This window comes from Nuphar pumila, chromosome 12 (assembly GCF_984573655.1).
Source record: "Nuphar pumila chromosome 12, dmNupPumi1.hap1.1, whole genome shotgun sequence".
Classification (NCBI taxonomy): Eukaryota; Viridiplantae; Streptophyta; class Magnoliopsida; order Nymphaeales; family Nymphaeaceae; genus Nuphar; species Nuphar pumila.
Window position 1 is genome coordinate 36,892,945 of NC_143260.1, and position 22,950 is coordinate 36,915,894.

At 40.8% G+C, this 22,950-nt stretch overlaps 2 protein-coding genes and 1 pseudogene across 3 annotated transcripts; 2 read left to right on the forward strand and 1 right to left on the reverse strand.

Annotated features, from left to right (window-relative positions):
- Positions 1–871: 871 nt before the first annotated feature.
- On the forward strand, positions 872–1,748 carry LOC149820711 (receptor-like protein 39). Its single transcript, XM_089981848.1, has 2 exons — positions 872–910; positions 1,428–1,748. Exons 1-2 carry the CDS (start codon positions 872–874, stop codon positions 1,746–1,748), a joined length of 360 nt encoding a protein of 119 aa, XP_089837974.1.
- A 7,597-nt stretch (positions 1,749–9,345) lies between these two features.
- LOC149820712 (putative 1-deoxy-D-xylulose-5-phosphate synthase, chloroplastic) lies at positions 9,346–18,909 on the forward strand. 2 transcript variants are annotated; one of them, XM_089983670.1, is made up of 9 exons: positions 9,346–9,651; positions 10,082–10,207; positions 10,861–11,025; positions 11,640–12,062; positions 12,307–12,580; positions 12,664–12,971; positions 13,059–13,340; positions 18,116–18,400; positions 18,521–18,909. In XM_089983670.1, the coding sequence occupies exons 1-9, from the start codon at positions 9,487–9,489 to the stop codon at positions 18,668–18,670; spliced, it is 2,178 nt and encodes a 725-aa protein (XP_089839796.1). In that variant the 5' UTR covers positions 9,346–9,486; the 3' UTR covers positions 18,671–18,909. The 2 variants fall into 2 exon arrangements, with proteins under 2 accessions (XP_089839796.1, XP_089839797.1); XM_089983671.1 differs by lacking the exons at positions 9,346–9,651; positions 10,082–10,207 and adding an exon at positions 10,357–10,411.
- Positions 18,778–20,984, reverse strand: LOC149820713 (putative pentatricopeptide repeat-containing protein At5g40405 pseudogene; annotated as a pseudogene).
- Positions 20,985–22,950: the final 1,966 nt, after the last annotated feature.

The following is a 22,950-nucleotide window of genomic DNA, read 5'->3' on the forward strand; positions in this document are numbered from 1 at the left end:
ATGGAGGTGATAGGAAAAGATAATGAATGCTTTGAATCTCACCGAGGACATGGCATTGGATAGAAATGATTGGAGGAGAAGAATTCATGTGGAAGACCCAGAATGATTTTCTTTTTTGGTTCATATCGCCGACCCCAATTGTTTTGGGATGAAGGCGTAGTTGTTGTTGTCGTAGACATGGGGAGGAAACCATGTTAATTGTCATGCAAACCTTGAACAAGAGATCTTCATATCAAGGTAGAAAAAAAATATAGCTAATAAAATGGTCCAAAAAACAGGATTGATAAATTGTCCAATAATTACCTTGAGGGCCTTCATTCTTTGTGTACTTATCACGAAGGCTATCAATAAATTCATAGTAAGGTCGCCAGCCGTTGGGGTCTTCATCTGTGTTTATGTCCTCCACCCTCTTCCTCTTCTGAATGTCATTTAAACGAAGTCCAAAGAACTTCTAATCATGAAACTACTACTTATATGAAGAAACAAAAGAATGCAGAAAGAGGATGACTATTACCGACAGAGATCGAAACTCTGAAGGAGCTCGTCTTGGGAAACAACACCTTCGATCCGGATATACCTCTGAGCCTGGTGAATTGCTCGCAATTGTCGTTCCTCGACCTCAGCAAGTGTTAGGAAAGTTTTAAAATATTAAATCTTGATGATTTACTACCAAAAGTGTTTTGAAAAATGTTTAGTCCCATATCTAAGAGAGAAAAGTTTTTCAAGAGGTTTAAATAGAGACTTTGTTATCTTTTCTTTACTTTGGTAAGCCTTGAGTCTTTAGGTGGATTGCGGACGTTGTTGCGCATCGTGCAGCAATGGACGTGCCGCACAGGCGCACGCACGCGCGCGCAAGGGCGCTTGAGGCGCAATGTGGCGTTTTGATGGCCCACTTTGCATGCTCGCAGTGGTGAGAGGTGAAAATGCCCGTTTTGGATTTTCGGTTTTGAGATATTTGGTCGTTTGAAATGTTTTAATAGCATTTATATTGAGTTTATGTTGCATTGTGACTGTTGAACGGTTTTGAAGGCCTTTGATTGACAATCAAAGGTGGGTGACCGTTCAAGGACCTTTGGCCATTAATCTCATTTATCTCAAAACGTTTTGGCCTTTCTCACAAGTCTATAAATCTCTTCCTTTTTGTCTTTTGAATTATCAGAATTTCTAACTCTCCAGTTTTCTCCTTTCTTTCTTCTCGGTTTGGCTTGCAGAGTTCATGTGTGGGAGAGATCATCTGTTCTTGCGAAACAGTGACTCTCTTGAGGTTCAAGCCTAGTTGTATCATAGAAACTCAGTCGTAACAAAACCCTTTTTCGCATATTTGGAATTCCCGGAGTGGGGCGATTGAAGTTCTAAAGATAGTGATCTTAAGAACGTGCCTCTAGGCTTGAAATCTCTTTTCTGAAATCCATTTTTCACAAGATTAGAATAACAACAGGAACAATTTCATCGGAGATATCCAGAAGACGATCGGCGAGTTCCGTCAGATCCGGTCGCTAGTACTCCACGGGAACTTTTACACGGGAGGGATCATCTTGTCCGACATTCTGAAGATCCCGAACTTGACGCGCCTAGACCTCAGCTTCAACCGATTCTGCGAACAGCTTCCCGTCCAGTTTGCCCAAGTCTCTGGCATGAAGTACCTCATCCTCGCCAACAATTCTTTATCCGGTAGCATTCCACCGGAGTTCGGCAATCTCACGGGCCTCCAATCCCTCAATATCTCAAGCAAATTCCTATTTGTATAGTACAAAGCTTTTCAATTCAAGCTTTTAATGCCTTCACTTAATGTTTTGATTTTTTAGACAAACCCATGAATGTTTCAACATGTAGTTCTTCTCGGGTTTGGGTATGGTTTCTCTTATGGTAGGTCTGATTAGACCTAGGTTCGGACCCGATACCATACTCAAAAAGCAGGGCTAGGTCTGGTTTCACCTAGGTCCGAATCAAACTCGACCTGTTGACACCCCTAGGTTTTCCCCACCTTGAGAGAGAGAGAGACCAACAATCTCATGTCATGTCACAACTTATCTGTGGGTGCATCCAAACACTACTTTAGAGCTGCACAATGAGCTGAGCTTTTTGCCTTAACCTCGAGCTCGACTCATTAAGGCTCAATTGGGCTCGCTCGCTCGCTCGCTTGCATAAATAAGCGAATCCTAAGCCTATTCTCAGGTTCATATGCTTAATGAGTCGAGATATAAGCTTTTTATGTAGATGGTGGTGGGTTCGAAAACTGATCAGGTCACCATCGATAGATCATGTTACATTCAATCCCCACCACACGTCTCACTTGAGAACGATAAAAGTGGAGCCCACACGCATGTCGATTAACTGAGATGTGCGGTGGGGTCAAGCGAGATGTGTGATGGGAATTGTATGTGGCCCATGACCAAATTTAAAGTCAACGAGTCGGGTTTACCTGGACCCAACCCAAAGCAAACCTTATATAGGGTAAATAATAGGACCCGATTATGATCTGGGTCCGAACTTGAAGATCCAATTAATACATGGAGCTGGGTATAATTTGTGAAATTTTATACCAGACTCATACCCGACCTGAGTTCCCATTAAGGCCCGCATTTTTTCAATGTAAAAATGATGAAAAATATGGTTTGACCGAGTATGGTCTCGGTTTGTTTCATGTAGCTCTTATCAGGTCTTGGTATGGTTTTTCTTATAGTGAACCCGATTAGGCCTGGGTTCAAACCCGACACCATACTGAAAACCGAGTCCAAGTCTGCTTTCACTTGAGTCCAAACCAAACCCAACCCATTGGCACTCCTAGTCACAACCTTCACCCCATCTCCCCTGCCCGCCTCTTGCTTAGGGATGGCAGTGGGGCGGGGCGAGGCGGGGGACAAGGTCTCCACCCCCGCCTTCATCCCCGTTTCATGTCCTCCATCCCCGGTTCAAACGGGGATGAGGCGGGGCGGGGTGGGGAAAAGGGTACGTCCATCCCCGCCTCTATCCCCGAACGGGGATGGATTTTAACCTTCGTCCCCGCCTCCATCCCCGTTTCATCCCCGGTCCAAACGGGGCGAGGCGGGGCGGGGCCCCACTTTCCCCTGGTCCACTGCCATCCCTACTCTTGCTCGTTAGGCCTGATCACCTCTCCCTTCCTCCAGTTTATGTCTGGCCAGAGATGGCCACTCACTGGTCGGAAAATGTGGCTGGTGGATGGCCGGAAAATGGCTGGATATGACGGGCCATCTGAAACCTCATTTTTTCCACAGTGACCAGCCAGGATGGCCCTTGAAGGGTGGAGCCATCCTGGCCATTTTGTGGCCGAAAAAATGACCGGTAATGAATGAACAAATTTAACCCATGGAGGCTCCGATTGTTTGGCAGGCACTCCCAGTGCACGTCACCTTGTGTTGGGACGTTGCAAGTTCAAATCCCAATGGTACGTTGTATAACTGGTGAGCTCTGCCTAACCCATTTTGCCTATGAAAAAAAATGAATGAACAAATTTGATTTTTTTTTTTTTTAGTTTTCTGTATGGCTGGCCATTTATAGCCAACTGCCACCTGGAAAATGGTCAAGATGGTTCTGCCCTTGCTACAGGGCGGTATCATCCCAATCATTTTCCGGCCAATGAGTGGCTGAAAAATGTTTATTTTTTCTTTTACATTTTCTTTAAAAAAAATAATTTTTATTTTACAAACCAAAACCTCGAAAACCATGTTTTTGCTTAACCAAACACCTACAAACTCAGGTTTTTGGTAAACCCAGTTTGTAAAAAAACCTAGTTTTGAGGCAAAATCATGTTTTTCAAAAACCTTGTTTTGCCCACTGTCACCCTCATCCACACAGAGCCTAAGTGGGTTGGCAATCAAAGCATGGTTTTGTTCTGCGCCTCATGTTTTTAGCATTCGTGTTTGACCTTCCAATTCATTGCTTTTAATAACATTGATAAAACTGAACATTCAATTACTTCAGAACTAAGTCATTTCTTTCTCACCACCCAGCAATGGCATTGAGCCTGGGTGTTCTATTCTAGTTGGACCCACCATGATCCATTTATTCTTTTGAAGTGACATGTGAGTCAAGGATCATGCCATTTACCATGAAATCGGGCTTCCCTCATGTGGAATAGTGATTTCTGAAAGTCATCAAGTTGACGGAACGTCACGAGTTCGAACCAGAAGAGGCATTCCTTGCAGCAAGATCTAAACTGGGATACTTTTCAGTGAACAAGAGAGACCTCAAGAGTTTTACCAACCGGGAGACCGTCAACGTATAATCCATGACATGAAGGTTTTTTTTTTTTTTAGCGTCATTTGGTTGACAGAACTTGGCCCCGGGGCGGCAGGGGTCTTAGCCTCGGAGTTTTACACTGCCGGTACAATGATCGTAGGTATGGCAGACTGAGCCAGCAAGACCAGGTCTTCGTGTCGGGTGCAGTTTCTTCGGGTTATAAAAAAAGTGTCATCAGTTTGAACCCACAAGAGGCATTCTTTGCTGTAAGATCAAAGCTGGGTGTACTCTCGATGGACAGACGAAACTTCAAGGGTTTTACCAACAAGAGACCAGTCAACATACACTGAATGGTGTGAGGGTTTTCTCTTGGTCTAGACTTGGAAATGGTGTGAACATCGCAGTGTAAGTTGTCACTACAATCCCAATGTTTTCCAACTTGTTCTTGTTTGGCTTGATGCTGAAATATAGTGTTAGGAAAACCACAAGCAAGAAACAACCAAAAGAAAACAAAGAACAAGAACGATCAAACAAAACACAAAAAGAACACAGATTTACGTGAAAAAACCTCTCCTCAAATCAGAAAGAAAGTAAAAAACCACGGCCGCCCAGAAAGAAATCTTATTGCTCTTTTCAACAGTTACAAGATGAGAAAAGAAAAACGATAATATAAACAAGGCAAGGGAGACAACCCTAACCCTAACCAAATCAGGTCTGATTCACCAAACATAAGTCCAAAAAAAAAAATTTATTCTGGGGGACCCGAGCCGAGGACAGCCCCCGGACCCCCCTCCCTGCAAGGGCAAAAACAATGAATAAGGCTCCACAACTCATCATATAGGAGTTCATGCACTTGGTCTTGATCACGAGGTGCACGAATTAGAACCCATTAGACGAGATTCAAAATGCGCACTTTTTGAGATTTAATAGCAAACCGGACGCGCGCGGTGGGAACTTGTTCAAGATGGTCAAAATGATCTTGTCAAATTTTAGAGTTTTTGATATTTACACGAAAAAAACACCCTCAAGATCATAGACTCAGTCGCATTGGCTCGGTCTGCCGTACTTATGATCAGTGTCCAAAACCTCTATTTGAATATTGACAAGGATGAAGGACAGTAGTTTGGTAAAAGAAAACACTGTTTTTAAATAAGCAAACAAGGCATTTACCGAACTTCTTTACTTGAAAATGAAGTCCTTGACTGTATTTATATGTAGCACCCAATGTACTGTACAACATCAAAGATGCACATACACTTATTCCACTGCCCTCAATAAGTTTACGTAAGCACAAAAGTTTTAGAGACAGTTATAAAAACATCCTCAACTTTTAACCTATTTACAAACACAAGCCTAACTTTTAAAATATTACAAATACATGCCTAATTAACAAAGGAATCTCAAAAGTTAGTCGTGTATTTGTAATATTTTAAAAGTTAGGCCGTGTTTGTAAACACACCAAAAGTTATGACTTTAAGCGACGGATTTTCTTATCCTCACTACCTTTCTAGCTATGGGTAAAGTCTTTCCCTACTCCGTCGTCTTAGGATAATAGTTTCGTTCTATATATATCCTTAACACAAAAACTATTAGCATCGAACTGAAATAAATAATGGTTATCTTAAAAAAAAATAGTTATTGACAATAGATTTCCCTTAAATGTAAAGAACAAACACTTACATCCTTTCTATAAGGACATATTACTTGAATTAAAAATAGGTAACTGCAAACCACTTCTTGCCGAAGTAACATGGTGAGTGACCCAAGTATCAAGGTACCTATAATATTAAGAGTCATGACATAGCATGGGCAAATAACCTGTTTGTAAGTAAACATGACAAAAAAGTGTTTTGTATTTTTTTTTTCAAACTTTTATCATTAGAAAGATCATGATTGGAGGTGGGATATCGGGTCAGGTTCTCAATGGGTAGTCAAGTACCCGAACCCACATGAGTTGTGTTTGATCGAAGCCCAATAAATCTTGGGCATGACCCGGATCAAGTAGTGAACAAGCCAAAGCCAAGTAACGGTGAAAGCTCATCTCAATGGAGTTTAATCATCCCAACCTGACCCACTCAAACCTACAAGAGCTAGGTCAGGCTTTCGGCGGGTCAGGAACTGGGTTGGGCCTGTCGAGCCTTAACTCTAATGTCCATTCCTATTCATGGCTTGAATTATTTGGCAAGTACATGAGAGAGTGTGAGGGAGTTCCGAGTCTTCTGACCACTTTGGTTCTAAGTTGTTGACCATATATATACACTTCTATTTGGTATAGACCTTTAGGATAGCCTCACATTAATTAGTTGCCTGGTTCCAATAAAACAAAATTGGAATGATAGAAATAAGGGTGCAAAAAGATTGGATATCTGATCTCAGTCCAACATGTTATTTTCGGATTCATGACCATTGAAGTAAGCTCCAAATGTGTGTATTCAGATCAGGTACAGATCTATTGTATCGGTTTTTTTTGGCAATCAGATATGTTAAATTTGATTGTCTTCAAATCAGGATCTGGATTTGAATGTGGATATACTGTTTATATATCGGGTTTGGATTTGGATCTACCATGATCTGAACCGAAATGGATAGGCTTGCACCCCTATATATGAAGTGCTTAGCATGGGGAACTGATTGTGCTTTGTGTTAAAATAATGACACTCACTTGTTCCCTCCATCTGCAATTAAATGAGAAACTATTGTGGAGTTGTATTGCTTTACAGTTTTTTCAGTTATAAATAAATAAAATGATTAATTTTGCCACACTACTTATTATGGAAAAAGGTTTGATGGCTTTCTGCTGATTTTTCCAATATCTTTTCTTAATAACCTGTAGATTTTTTTAAGGGGGGGGGGGGGGGGGGGCATGTTGTCAGCATCGGTATCGGTCCTGAATCCTTTGGCCACCGATTCAGCTGTATCGCCCCCCATACCGATATTCAAGTGAATCGTTCTGTATAGGCAAAAAAACAATAATAAATATTATGTGTCAATCATAAGGTGACACATGTTACAACTATTAAAATAATATTTACATAATATTAAAAAACAAATTTTAGTATTTTTTATATTAATTAAAAAATAGCCTATTCAGGGGTAAAGGGTATCGATTTTCTGCCGATACAGGCCGATAAGCAGTCCGATACTGATAACAGTGGGGGGTGGGTTTGGGGTTTGGTATCTTATTCAATACCATACAGAGCATACAAATACAAGAGAGCATCAAAGTTGTTATATATATATATATATATAATCACACTTTAACAATAAAGGTTGGATTTTTGGGTTGGAGTCTGTTAGTTACATCGTTGCAGTTTACCTCTTTCTTTTCTAACAAAAGCTACAAGTTGATGAGAACTCAAGAGCGAGGGTTTACTGCTAAGGTTCATATAGGGATGGCAGTGGACCGGGGGGAAAGCGGGGGGCCCGCCCAGTTTGGACAGGGGATGAAGGGTATGAAACGGGGATGGAGGCGGGGACGAAGGTTAAAATCCATTCCCGTTCAGGGATGGAGGCGGGGATGGACATACACTTTTCCCCGCCCTGCAACTATCCCCGCCCCATCCCCACCACTTTTCCCCGTAATAGCCCTGCCTCATCCCCTTTGAACCGGGGATGGAGGACATGAAACGGGGATGAAGGCGGGGGTGGAGGTTAAAATCCATCCCCATGCCGGGATGGAGGTTCTAATCTTGAGGCGGGGCGGGGGTGGAGACCTTTGTCCCCCGCCCTGCCCCACTGCCATCCTAGGTTCATATATGACATATTTCATACTCTGAACTTGACGCTACCGTTGACACTAGCATAGTTCAGGCCAATGGGGTTGGACTCTTTTTATGCGGTAATAATGATGGACAAGCATCACTAAGTTGACAAGACATGAGTTATTGATATTTATATGGGAGAGAAATAGTTAGGGGTGTCAACGGATAATTAAGAAGACCTGATTAAGACCCGAGTCTCGACCCAAAAATTTGATTAATACATGAATGCGGGTATAGTTTATAAAAATTTATACCTAACCCGGACCTGACCCAAGATTCAATTAAGACCTACAAATTTTCAATGTAAAAATGATAAAAAACATGGTTTTACCCGGTATGGTCCGGGTTTGGTTCATGTAGTTTTTATCGGTTCGAGTATGATTTTTCTTATAGTGGACTTGATTAGAATTGGGTCCGAACCCAATACCATACCTAAAAATCTGGTCCAAGTCTGAATTCACCAGAGTCCAAACCAAACCCGACCCATTGACACCCCTAGTCGGGGGTGTTCAGAGTAAGGATGCAAACCGCTAAGATCCAAAACAGCCAAATACATGAGAATTTGGATCAGAATTGAATCTAAAATAGCTAAAAATTGTAAAACCTCTATCCTGGATCTGACCCATTTGCTTCCTTGGTTCAGACTAGAGAACCCAAGTGTTTCTTTTTTTTTTTCCCATATTTTACACAAGGAAACCGCCATCAGGGCTGAGAGACTTAATTGTCGTACCAGGGGCATAAAATGCCGTGGCCAAGACCCTTGTCCCTCGGGCCTATGCTGGGCTGCCCCTTTTTCAAGGGGTAGCGCCCATGGGAGTCAAACCTGACTGCCAGTTTGACAGCCGAGGCTCACTCCAACTAGGCTAAGTCCTTTTGGGCAGAGGTCCCAGGCTTCAAAATAATCTTATCAATTACATGAGATTAGAGCAGGCGGTTTGGATCCTGTTTCAAGCATCTCCAAAGTCCAAAAGCTCAAGAAAAGAAAAACAAAAATGCTTTTTTCTCTAATATCATCACCATGGCTTTCTGTGATTGGGTCATTCCTCTATCCAACCAGATTTCCAATGACGTGTCCACATGAAGGTGAAAAAAAAAAACCAACAAAAGAAAAACAGCAGAGGCAAAAGAGAGAGTGGAGAGTAAATACAATATCAGCCTCATGAAGTAAGGCTTCCTAAAAGGACAAAACAATTGATCAACAGCACCAAGTTGCATTAATGGGGTCCCACCTTTTTCCATGAACACATTCCAATCGTCCATCCTAGAAACCTAAGGCCCAGATTGAATCCAGTTGCTTGGTGCCCACAATGCTAAAAGTTTAAGGTGGGACCAGCATGCAATCTAGACCCTTTATTTAGCATCAAGGGATGGGTTCAATTTTATTTATGTAATCCTTTTATCTGACATCCTAACATGGGTGAGGAGCGGTGCTTATAGTTATAGCCTTCATTTTTCACAGTGCACACCATCCTTTCTCCCTTTTCCTCTGTAACACCCCACACTGATCCTCTGCTGAGATTGTGTGATGGCATTAGCACCATCTTTCTCCTGTACCGGCTCTCATGCTTTGGGCATCCAAGACCCTTCTCTTTCTCTCTCTAAGAGTTCCACATCAACTCTTCACAACTCATACTTCCTTCATGGAGGAGCACAATACCCATCCAGAAAACACAACCCATCAGCCTCTAAGGTTAGTATTTTGCAGAACCAGAGTTGGGTTCCTTCTGTTTTGCTGAATTATGGTAGTGGTCATGCAAATTTCAATTGTTTTGATGTATTGGGTATCTGATGTAATGGCCAATTCAAGTTGGGGAATGGTTGTAATATTTGATGTCTATTTTAAATGGTCAGATTTTGGGTTCTGAGAAGGTTTGCTATGTTAGTTTATGATTAGATTATCAGTTTTAGATGATGTTACTGTGATGCTGAGAATATATCAACAACATGCAATCATTGGATGATAAATTTTTTGTTTTTGATGGAGTAACCAGTTGTGCTTGGAACTTTGCAGAGACTATGGGAGTGACTATCTGCTTGAAATGTTTAGTTTTGTGAGAGCAATTTGATACTTGTTTGCATCATTGCATGGATTTATCTGATGTGTCCACTGTTGAATGCAGGTGAAGAAGGCCTCATATGTATGTGCCTCATTGTCTGAGAGTGGCGAGTACCACGCACAGAGGCCTCCAACTCCTCTCTTAGATACCATCATCTATCCCATTCATATGAAGAATCTCTCTCTCCAAGTATGGTTCTGTGTGTGTGTGTGTGTGTGTGCGCGTGCTAAAAACCCCAAACCTAGTTGGGACTCGAAGGGCTTGACCAGATTCGTCCCAATTTCACTGAGTGATACCAACTCCGAGTTGACTCGGTGCTTCCTTGCTTCAGCATATATGGATAAGTCCGGGTTGGATAGAAGTCCAAGTCCTGTTTGATTATTCACAATCATGGTAACGATCTTTCCTATTTGGACCCTGGACCCTGGTTGTTTTGTTGCTTGAGTCAGTGCCAGATTGGTCCGAGTCAACGTGAGGCATATATCTGTTCTGTGGTCTTAGAATTGGCAGCCAGTCAGAGTTGATGATGAAACTTGTAGTTACCAATTCGGGTACTATAGGCACCTAATTCTTGTATGAGTTCTATGGTATGGGTTCTCTCTCATATAGTCATGGATCATATTGAATTATGCTTGAATGGATTTGGCTGAAGTCCTGTTGAGGCCTCCGGTTGGATCTATATTGCCTACTTAAGCATCATATTGATGTCCATGTACTAAATTGGTGCCAACTTGAATCAGAGTCCTTTGAGGCCCTACTCTGAGTGTGTCTGGAGTCAATTCTTTGATTGAAAGAAACATTGGTCTGACTTGTTCATGGTGTGTGATAATTGGCAAATGAAGGAACTGAAACAACTTGCAGAAGAGCTGCGGTCAGATGTGATCTTCAGTGTTTCAAAGACAGGGGGTCACCTTGGATCCAGTCTTGGGGTTGTGGAGCTCACTGTGGCGCTCCACTATGTGTTTAATGCTCCACAAGACAGGTTCCTTTGGGATGTAGGCCATCAGGTAATGATTCCTTTTTCACTATCCCTTCTCTGTTAGTGTATTATGTGTTCCAAAGATAGAGGGTGACCCATGTTCAAATAACATGGCTAGGATTGTATATATTAGTTCTCATATGACTCAGAACCACTATATTAAAACTATATCTTCTACTTATTTCATCAGAAGAATGTTTAAAACAGTTAATAAGAAATCAAAGCATCATTAATTGCAAGTCAGGTTGATGTGGCTCCTTCCAGTTAACTGCATAACGAAATTGGTTGTTTTGCTCCAAGCCTGCAGACTTTCACCAAGTTCACAAATTAGAAATTGGAACCCGTACTTTCACCCAGTAATCCAAACTCCATCCAGTTTTTGTAAGGCAATGGTCAACTGATTCATGAGTTGGTTATTAGTCTAGCTCTGCGCAAGGGGGGCCATGATAATTTATGTTGGTTTTCAGTTGTGGATGTAATTGATCTAATTCAGTTAGTAACTTGACCCGGTTTTCACTTCTGACTCGTTCTAAACTTGTAACTAATCAATTTATAGAAGTAGCTTCCTTTTGATTTTCAAGGCATGCAGGATGGTAAAATACTGCTAATTAACGACTAAAGCATGAAAGCCTTTGTTTACAGGCTTATCCTCATAAAATACTGACTGGCAGAAGGGATAAGATGTCAACAATGAGACAAACAAATGGGTTATCAGGATTTCCAAAGCGATCCGAGAGCGAGTATGATTGTTTTGGTGCTGGGCACAGCTCGACAAGCATCTCAGCGGGGCTGGGAATGGCAGTTGGGAGGGACTTAAAGGGTAGGAAGAACAATGTGGTTGCAGTTATTGGTGATGGAGCCATGACCGCAGGGCAAGCTTTTGAGGCCATGAACAATGCTGGATATTTGGACTCTGACATGATTGTCATCCTCAATGACAACAAGCAGGTTTCTTTGCCTACAGCAAATATTGATGGACCAATTCCTCCTGTTGGAGCCTTAAGCAGTGCTCTGAGCAAGTTGCAGTCTAGTAGGCCTCTTAGAGAACTGAGGGAGGTTGCCAAGGTCAGTGAGCCATTTTCATTCCTTTTGTTTCCAGTTAAATTCTTTACAGCGGTATATAGATATATATTTATCATTTTCCCCCTTTGATCCTCTGATTTTTTTCTCATTGACAATATAGTATATTGGGAGTGTTTCATTTCAGAATTTCCTAAGCATGTCAGTTGCCTTCTAGTTACTATTGGTTCCATAAATCTCACCTGAAAGCTTTTGACTGACTGGTATGCAACTGTTTCGAGAAATGCAGGGAGTCACAAAACAGATAGGAGGATCGATGCATCAACTGGCTGCTAAAGTTGATGAGTATGCTCGTGGTATGATCAGTGGTTCACGCTCGACACTCTTTGAAGAACTGGGGCTCTATTACATTGGTCCTGTTGATGGCCATAACATAGATGATCTAGTAACCATTTTGCAAGAAGTGAAGACTACAAAGACAACAGGACCAGTGCTCATCCATGTTGTCACTGAGAAAGGCCGTGGTTATCCCTATGCGGAGCGTGCAGCTGACAAGTACCATGGTTGGTTAAATATTTTTTTTCTTTCTTTTAGTGTGAACCCTGTCAAACAATTTTGAACAATTGGGTGAAATTTCATTTTACAGGTGTTGTCAAGTTCGACCCTGCCACTGGAAGACAATTTAAGACCAAGGCCCCAACGCAAGCCTACACCACTTATTTTGCAGAGGCACTAATAGCAGAGGCAGAGGTTGACAAAGACATAGTTGCCATCCATGCTGCAATGGGTGGAGGCACTGGGCTAAATATGTTTCTCAAGCGCTTCCCTGACAGATGTTTTGATGTTGGAATAGCAGAGCAGCATGCTGTCACCTTTGCTGCTGGCTTGTCTTGTGAAGGCCTGAAGCCTTTCTGCGCAATTTACTCTTCCTTCCTACAAAGAGCATACGATCAGGCAATCACTTCTTTCCTATTCCTTCAGATAATGCTAAAGACCTCAAATCTTGTAAACCAGAAGTATGACTTGTGGTTGAATGCGCAGGTGATACATGATGTGGATTTGCAGAAACTCCCAGTCCGATTTGCCATGGACCGAGCTGGGCTAGTGGGTGCAGATGGTCCAACACATTGTGGGGCGTTTGATGTGACATACTTGGCATGTCTGCCCAACATGGTTGTGATGGCTCCAAGTGATGAAGCTGAACTGTTTCATATGGTAGCTACTGCTGCTGCCATTGATGACCGTCCAAGCTGTTTCCGGTATCCCAGAGGCAATGGAATTGGTGTGCCACTGCCTGAAGCCAACAAAGGAATACCTCTTGAGGTACTCATCTGATTCCCATCAAACTGGCTAGTTTGCCCAAACTCAACTCGAAAAAGTTGATTAGGATGTGAAAGAAGGGAGTGATTTCCCATTCCTGGGAGGATCATACAATGCGACTATGGGCTTAACATCCACTAGATAACCGCTTGGCACATCCTTGGGCATTGGATTGTGCTGAAAGGCATGGTGCATGTTGCCTGGTGCAATTCGACAGCTAAGAATTATGACACTCCCAAGTCATAATCTTATACAATCATTTTCCCATGGAGACAATGGCTGTTTTACTAGATATGCGGCACTAACACTAGCTTAACTGTTATAGTAGATTTAGAGCCAGTAGTGCCTAGCAAAAGGCTAGCCAACTATACAACTGAGTTTCGATTTATGTTCACTTTAGAATTGCATGAGAAACAGCTTGATAAACGGTTTTGTTTGTTGAGTTGTAGTTGAGTTAAACCTTGCTGGTTGAATTGGCAGATTCTATAGTGTTGCACTGCAATCTCGTCTCGAGTTAACTGGAGTCTTATTGGTCTAAAACTGATGCTTGATTTGGCAGAAACTTGTGTGTAATGTTGCAATAACTAAGAAGAAAGTCATTGACCTGGTTCAGTCATAATGTGGAGACCTCAAACCTAGGGCACCTTCGTTTGAATTTTCGTGTGATTCAAAATCACAGGGTGGACGATGTGATTTCAAATCGTATGAGTAGTGAGTAAGATGACTCCTAATGTGATTTCGAATCACATGAGGGATTGCATCTCACATTTGCTTGAACATGAAAAATGGGGCAAATAAGAATCATGATTGTGAGAGTAACTCACATTTGCGGCCAAGCAGACATGCTTCTAGTCTAACTTGCTCTTGTAGAAAATTGTGGTACTTTGAGCAGTTTCCAGGGAGATTAGTATATCAAATGAACTGAGGTAACTCATTTGGCCTGAGTTCCAAAATTAGTCATGAAATGCATGCCTGCAGTGTTGGATTTGGACACAAAACTTTGAATACTAATTGCTCCCATTATATATTTTTACTAAATTTAGTAGGCACAGGAATACCAAAACTACTACATAGTTATAACCATAGTCAACGATATTTTGAAAATATCGCGATATTATCGGCAATTTCAAGGTTCTCGATAATATCGGGAATATATCGCAATATTTTCAAAATATTGGCAAATAGAAAATATCTCAATATTGTATTGATATTTTCAACAACAACAACAACTACGCCTTCATCCCAAAACAATTGGGGTCAGCGATACGAACCAAAAAAGAAAATCATTCTGGGTCTTCCACATGAATCCTTCTCCTCCAATCATTTCTATCCAATGCCATGTCGTCGGTGAGGTTCAAAGCATTCATATCCTTTCCTATCATCTCCATTTAAGTCTTCCTAGGCCTACCCCGACCTCTTTTAACTAATATATTTTCCCATTTCTCCATCCTTCTAATTGGAGCATCATTAGGCCTTCGCCGAATATGTCCAAACCACCGTAAACGATTCTCTCTCATCTTATTTTCAACGGGTGAAACGCCTACCTTCTTACGTATCTCCTCGTTCTGAATCTTATCTTTTATTGTATTTCCATACATCCATCTAAGCATACGCATCTCAGCTACACTCATTTTTTGAATATGATGTCTCTTGGCAGCCCAACATTCTGTACCATATAGTAAAGCGAGCCTAATAGTCGTCCTATAAAACTTTTCCTTCAACCGCAATGACATTCTATGATCACACAACACTCTAGTTGCACTTTTCCATTTCATCCACCCAACCTTTATCCTATGATTTACATCTCCATCAATTTCTCCGTACTTTTGAATGATAGATCCCAAATATTTGAAACAATCATCCACCGGTATTTCTTGCTCACCAAGCTTCACTACACTCCCATCACTACTTCGTTGCTTACTAAACCGACATTCCATATATTCTGTCTTACTCTTATTCAACTTAAAACCTCTTGCTTCCAATGTCTGTCTCTATAATTCTAACTTAGCATTAACCCCAACTCTAGACTCATCTATCAAAACAATATCATCAGCAAACAACATACACCACGACACATTTTCTTGAATTGATCTCTAAGCTCATCCATCACTATAGCAAATAGGAAAGGGCTTAAAGCAGATCCTTGATGTAATCCAACCGTTATAGGAAAATTGGTTGTCACCCCTTCACAAGTGCGGACATTGGTTACTACTCCTTCATACATATCTTTAATCATACTAATGTACTTAAGAGAAACACCTTTCTTCATCATTGTCCACCAGAGAACATCCCTAGGTACTCTATCGTATGCCTTCTCCAAATGAATAAAAACCATATGCAAATCTTTGTTCCTCTTTCTATATTTCTCAATAAGTTGTCTAAGAAGATGTATAGCTTCCATAGTTGATCTTCCAGGCATAAAACCAAATTGATTCTCCGATATCATGACAACCTTCCTCAACCTAGAGTCAATCACCCTCTCCCAAAGTTTCATAGTATGACTCATGAGTTTTATACTACGATAGTTTGTGCAATCTTGTATATCACCCTTATTCTTATATAGAGGCACCAAAGTACTGTTCCTCCACTCATTAGGCATCTTATTTGTCCACCAAATCTTGTTAAAAAGATTTGTCAACCATTCTAAATCTTTCTCTCCCAAGCATTTCCAAGCCTCGATAGATATACCATCTGGGCCAACTGCCCTTCTTGATTTCATTTTCTTCAAAGCCTCTGCAATTTTTTTCTTTTGAATCTTGTGCATGAAGTCACGATTCATCTCATGAAAAGGAATGGAGAAGTCTCCAAGATCCTGAGCATGACTTCCATTAAATAGCTTATTAAAATAATCTTTCCATCTCTCCTTAATCTCCTCATCTTTGACTAAAACCCTTTGCGTTTCATCTTTGATACATCTAACCATACTCAGATCCCTCGATTTCCTATCTCTCATCTTTGCAAGCCTATAAATATCCTTCTCGCCCTCTTTGGTATCCAACTTGTCATAAACCTCCTTATATACCTTATCCCTCGTGTTTCGAACTACTTTTTTAGCTTCTTTTTTTGCTATCATATACTTCTCCAAATTCTCATTATCACGACTCTTACTTAGATTTCTATAACACTCTCTTTTAACCTTAATAGCTAATTTAACATCCTCGTTCCACCATGATGTATCCTACCTAGCAGTGCACCGCCTTTAGACTCACTCAATACCTCTTTAGCCACTTTTCTTATGCCACCCGCTATCTTATTTCACATTGATTCTGAATCATCCTCGAGACACCAATCAACTTCCTTAACTATCTGCTCTACAAACGTTCCTTGTTTAGCTCTTTTCAGTGCCCACCACTTAATTCTAGGATCTATCCTATGTCTATCCCTTTTGTAGCATTGTCTAATTCTAAGATCTAAAATTAAGACTCTATGTTGTGTAGCTTCACTTTCTCCCTGTATAACCTTACAATCGATGCAACAATCCCTATCTCTCTTTCTAAGTAGGAAAAAATCTATCTGACTCGTATTAACCCCACTTTTAAATGTTACTAGGTGAGACTCCATCTTCTTAAACCAAGTGTTTGCTAAGATCATATCATAGGACAAACCAAAATTTAAAATCCTTTCTCTACTTTCGTTTTTTTTTCCTATACCGTAGCCTCCATGGATACTCTCAAATCCATCCCTACTAATGCCTACATGTCCATTAAGGTCATCGCTGATGAAAAACTTTTCTCCATAAGATATCTCTTGTACTACTCCATCTAAATCTTCCCAAAATTGACTCTTAATGGAATCATGTAAACCTACTTGAGGTGCATAAACACTAATAATATCCGTACCTAATACTAATTTAATAAGTAAAATCCTATTACCCTTCCTATGAACCTCAACTACATTATCTATAAACTCACGACATAACAATCCCTACTCCATTCCTATTCCTATTTATTCTTGTATACAAAATCTTATATCCCAAAGGTTCTATTACTTTTGCTTTCTCACCTACCCATTTGGTCTCTTGTAGACATAAAATATCAATCTTTCTCCTACACATAACATCTACTAACTCTACCAACTTACCAGTTAAAGACCCTATGTTCCAAGTGGCTAACCAAATTTTATGGTCTTGGATTAACTTCTTTACCCCCACCCGTCCAACAAAGTGAGAGAACCCTTGCCTATTTGACACCACACCCGGGCGTCAGTGTGACGCATCGCTTCTGGGCGACGACTCATATTCATAGGGTATGACTAAGTTTTTACGCTGGCCTATTGCAACCCTCCTTCTTTATCCGGGCTTGGGACCAGCAGTGTATAACTAAACAGTTATACACAGGCGGAGTTTGTAGCGATATTTTGAGTTTTAAAAAAAAAATTAAGTCTACATTTACTATTTTTTTGTTTCTTTTATATTTTAAAACCTTTAAAACATGTTTTTTTATATTTTTGAAAGAAAAATAATACAAAACTTATTATTTTCTTAGGTTTTTGTTGTTATTTATATTTTTTTTCAAGTTTTTAAACACTCGAGATATTCCCGAGATTTATCAGCTTTTGAAAATCTCTCTGCGAAATACCCTAAGCCGAGAAATTACCTTTAACGATATAGGTGACTATGGTTATAACAACCTATCGCTACCATCTGATCTGGATCAAGCCTGAATGCTGACAGTTCAGGTTCAATCTGCATTTTTGGTAATCTATTAAAAAGATAATATATTGATATGCAACCTCAATGTTCAGTTGCCATGTCCTCGTATCTGTTTGATTTTGAGCAGATTGGGAAAGGGCGTGTCCTTGTTGGAGGTGAGAGGGTGGCGCTAGTGGGCTATGGAACAGCAGTTCAAAGTTGTCTTGCTGCAGCTTCAATACTTAATGAGCGTGGCCTGAATTTGACAGTTGTGGATGCACGGTTTTGCAAGCCTTTGGATCAAACTCTCATTCGTCAACTAGCCAGGGAGCATGAGTTCTTGATCACAATCGAAGAGGGATCCATAGGTGGCTTTGGTTCTCATGTTGCTCAGTTCTTGGCTCTTGATGGTCTTCTTGATGGTACCACCAAGGTGAACTTTTGCACAGATACTAGCTTGAGAGAGAGAGAGAGAGAGAGAGAGAGAGAGAGAGAGAGAGAGAGAGAGAGAGAGCTGCTTGTTTTGGGAGGCTAATGAAAGTTTATGTTGCAGTGGAGGCCATTGGTTCTTCCGGATTGTTATATCGAGCATGGATCTCCAGCTGATCAGTTGGCTGAAGCAGGTTTATCACCAGCACATATTGCAGCCACAGTGTACAATGTATTGGGGAAAACCAGGGAGGCTCTTGAAATCATGTCATGAGAGAGAGAGAGAGAGAGAGAGAGAGAGAGAGAGAGAGAGAGAGAGAGAGAGATGATTTCCTTTTCCCTTTAGTGTAAACTAACAAAAATGTACCATATAGCTGCAGCTTAAATGTTGTTTTCCCAGAAGAAAGCTCTAAAGGATGATCTTATCTTGGTATCAGCGTATATGTATCTGTAGATGTACACAAACATGTGATCTTTATATTTAAATGAAAATTTAGTTTGCATAAAAACAACATTTTTGGATGCTGGTTGATACTCAACATCAAATACATTAGCACAAATAAAAAGATCATGCAAAAAGTTTTGTGAGAAAAACCACAGATTCACAAGTTCAGGCAATTATTTATACTGGCTTCTAATTTCACAGTGTTTTTTTACACATCCAAACTTTTGAGAAAAGAGTTCTTTACATGCAGCCGAGCATCAGTTGGCCATAAAACCATTCCACATCATGCTGGATAGAAGTTTCACCATACGGGTCGCCCAAGTTTCATTTGAGCATGAGAATAAATTGACAATCAGGAGTGCTGCATTTTTCTTTCACCATACCAAACATCTACCTAAATAATATAAGTATCACGGCTTCAATTCCCACCAGGATTTCACTAATGACTCAATTAGTTGGTACCCTTCTGGCACAGGCATCCGCATGCAAACACACTATTCCAATATTGATACATCCGAGCTGATATTAAGATACCTAGCGAGCAACAGCAGCAGATGGAAATCTGTGAAATGAAGATGGCTCTTCTGAGCTTAGGTCGCCAATGCAGAGACAACTCAGGTTCGATTCAGTACCTTCCAAGGAGCGGGAATTGCCATTCTAAGCCTTCTCGGGGGATTCCGTCCACAAACAATCTTTGGTCATTCAGCTGACTGCAGCAAAGAATCCAGAAAAAACCAAGAGCAAGCACACAATCCCGATCAATGTGAGTCTGCTGCTTGTTCCATTACCAGTAATCTTTACAGGAACATGCCCCATCTTTGAAATGGTGGAATCTAACTCTATCCCGAACCACAATTTCTCGATTGCAGATCTTGGATATAAATTTTGTGGCAGAATGGCAATCACTACACACTCGAAGATTCTTCACAATTCTAAGTGTGATACCAGGGGCTGTACTTATAAGCCCTAAACCAATTGCCAACTTCTCACTGTGATGGCCAAGAGCTTGTTCTTTCTCTTCCTCATGTATGTCATACAGTACCAACACCGTCTCTGCTAAGTAGCCTTCTGCAGACATCTTCAGTGTCAACTCTTCTAATTTTGCATATATCTCTGCATATCTAGGGTGAGACTTATCTCCCGAAATGAACTCATGTATAGTATTTTCGATCTCGATTAAACTACAACCAGGCTCCTTCTTAATCCCGTTCTCCTTCATTTTTCTCCTCACACTCTCCACATCATCCCATCTACCAGCAGAGGCATAGATGTTAGAAAGAAGAACATAGTCTCCACTGCCACTGGCGTTCATTTCTGCAATGACTCTCTCTCCAAATTCCACATCCCTGTGTAATCTGCAACCACCCAACAATGCCCTCCAAATGACAATATCAGGTTCAATTGGCATACTCCTGATAATTTCCTCTGCTTCCTTGAGCAAACCACAACGCCCCAGAAGATCAACTATGCATGCATAATGCTCCACAATCAGGTTCACTCCATATTTCTTGGCGGTGTAGCGGAAGTGTTTCAGGCCTTCATCAACAAATCCTCCATGACTGCATGCTGATAGGACTCCTACAAACGTAACCTCATCAGGAGTCATAGTTCCATTGACCAGCAATTGGTTAAACATATCCAGTGCCTGCTCAGCATGCCCATGCATTGCCAAACCATTGATCATGGCATTCCATGTACACAGATTCTTTTCCTTCAGTGAATTGAACACCTCCAATGCCAATTCAATGTCCCCACACTTAGCATACATATCCACCAACGCAGAGCCCAAATGGAAGTCCAAACGAAACCCATTCTTGTTTATGTAAACATGTATCCACTTGCCCATATCCAGGGCTCCAACGCTTGCACACGCCGATAGCAATGTTGTGATTGTTACCGAATTGGGCTTGATGCGGCATTCCTGCATCCGCCTGAACAGGATAAGAGCTTCAGTGGGCTGTCCATACTTCGCATAACATGCAATCAAAGCATTCCAAGACACCAAATCACGTTCGGGAATTTCATCAAACACTTTCCTTGCAGTGCACAAATCACCCTGTGCCGCATAACCCACAACCATTGCGGTCCTTGTAACAACATTAGGCTCAGGAATCTGCTCAAACAGGCCAAAGGCAGCGCCCATATCCCCAGATGCAGCATACCCATGAATCATACAATTAAAAGAGATCAAATCCCGTTGCAGCATCTCATCAAACAGTTTGCGCGCGACACCCAACCGACCACATACAGAGTAGAGATGGATGAGGGCATTCTGTAGGTAAGTGTAAGAATGAAAACCCAATTTGAGACAGGTGGTATGGACTTGAATACCCTCCCAAATAGATAGAGATCGAGAGCATGCTTTGAGAAGGAACTGGAGTGTGAAATTGTTGGGTTGAAAGTGGTGGGCATGAGCCACATAGAAGGTGAAGGCTTGCAAGGGAATGTTGGTGAGAGCATAAGCATGGATGATGGAGTTGAAGATGTGAAGGGTTGGGCGCAGAATTGGGTTTACAACAAATTGCGCGTGGATTTGTCTGAGTGGATTGATGGGTAATGTGGATGAACGCAAGATGGTGAGAAGTTGGTTCTGCAAGAAACTTGTGTGGAGCATGGTTGTCATTGAAGCGATGAAGTGCATTTGCAAAGAGGATCGTCAACACAATATCTTTGGTCATTTTTCTTCCTTCATTCAGTAGTTCTAGCACATTTAGTTATGGGGGAGCTCTTGCACTACAAAGAAGAAGAGCTATAGAGAAGTGCCAGATGAAGAGAGACGGAGTCATCGTTCGGTTTACTCCCTCGTATTGGCTCTTGCGCGAGAAAAACGAGTACAGGTAATAGGTAATTAATCAGTGATTTGGCATGATCACCGTTCATCGTGGTGATCAACGTGAAAAGATCAGGTGCAAGCCCCTGCTGATGACGTTATTCACTTGCCTTTATGGCGGGAGCCTGCAATTTGCACAATCAGATGGAGGCGATTTTCGCGGGTGACTTTACCTCCTTTCAACAAAGTATAAATTTGATGTCGGTCAAGGTCATATGCCAAAACACAAGAAAAACATCATTACTTTTAGTGGCCCCACTGTTTTCAGATTTCAAAACACAAAAATTTTGTATTTTTGACATATCATCCTAAAATTTTGAAGCTGGATACAAAAAAAAAAAAAGTACACAAAAAGTGCTTCTTATGGGCAAGACGGGGGTCAATCACTAAGAACACAAAAGCAGCTGCTTAAGGGTTAAGAATATAAAAAATAATAATCTTTTTTAATGCAAAGTGCAACTAAAGTATTGTGTGTTGGTAGAATGTCATTGCGGTTGAAGAAAAAGTTTTATAGGACGATTATTAGGTCTAATTATACAGTACATGCTTAGATGGATATATGAAAATACAATAAAATATAAAATTCAAAATGAGAAGATACATAAGAAGGTAGGCATTGCACCTATTAAAAATAAGATAAGAGAGAATCGTTTACGGTGATTTGAACATATTTGATGAAGGCCTAATGATGCTCCTATTAAAATGATGGAGAAATAAAAAAATAAATTAGTTAAAAGAGGTCGGAATAAGCCTAGAAAGACATGAGGACGTAGCATTAGATAGAAATGATTGAAGAAAAAAGATTAATGTGAAAGACCCGATTGTTTTTACTCATATTGCCGACCCTAATTGTTTTGGGATGAAAAGATAGTTGTAGTTGTTTGCTTAGTAAAAGCATTAACTTTGTAACAAGAAAGGTGCCTTTAAACCGAGGCAATACAATGCACATGGGCTGCCAGCCAACCCCAATTATAGCTGTTGGTACTAGCCCAAAATAAATAAAAAAACTAAAAAGACTGTTGTACCCTTAATAAACACATCCTATTAGGCTGTGGTAATTTACATAAATACCTATAATGAGTAATCCCCTGTTACAATGAGATTCACTTTCTAATACACTTTTTGAAAGTGAATTTTATTTGAACAACACTAAAAAAAGACAATTAAACACGAAACCTCAAAAGCAAGCCTTTTAAATAGTGGGGCTGTCACAAAACCTACTCACTAGGTCCCGTAAGCTTTTTTGAAAGTGAATTCTTTTTTTAACAATATTTTTTGC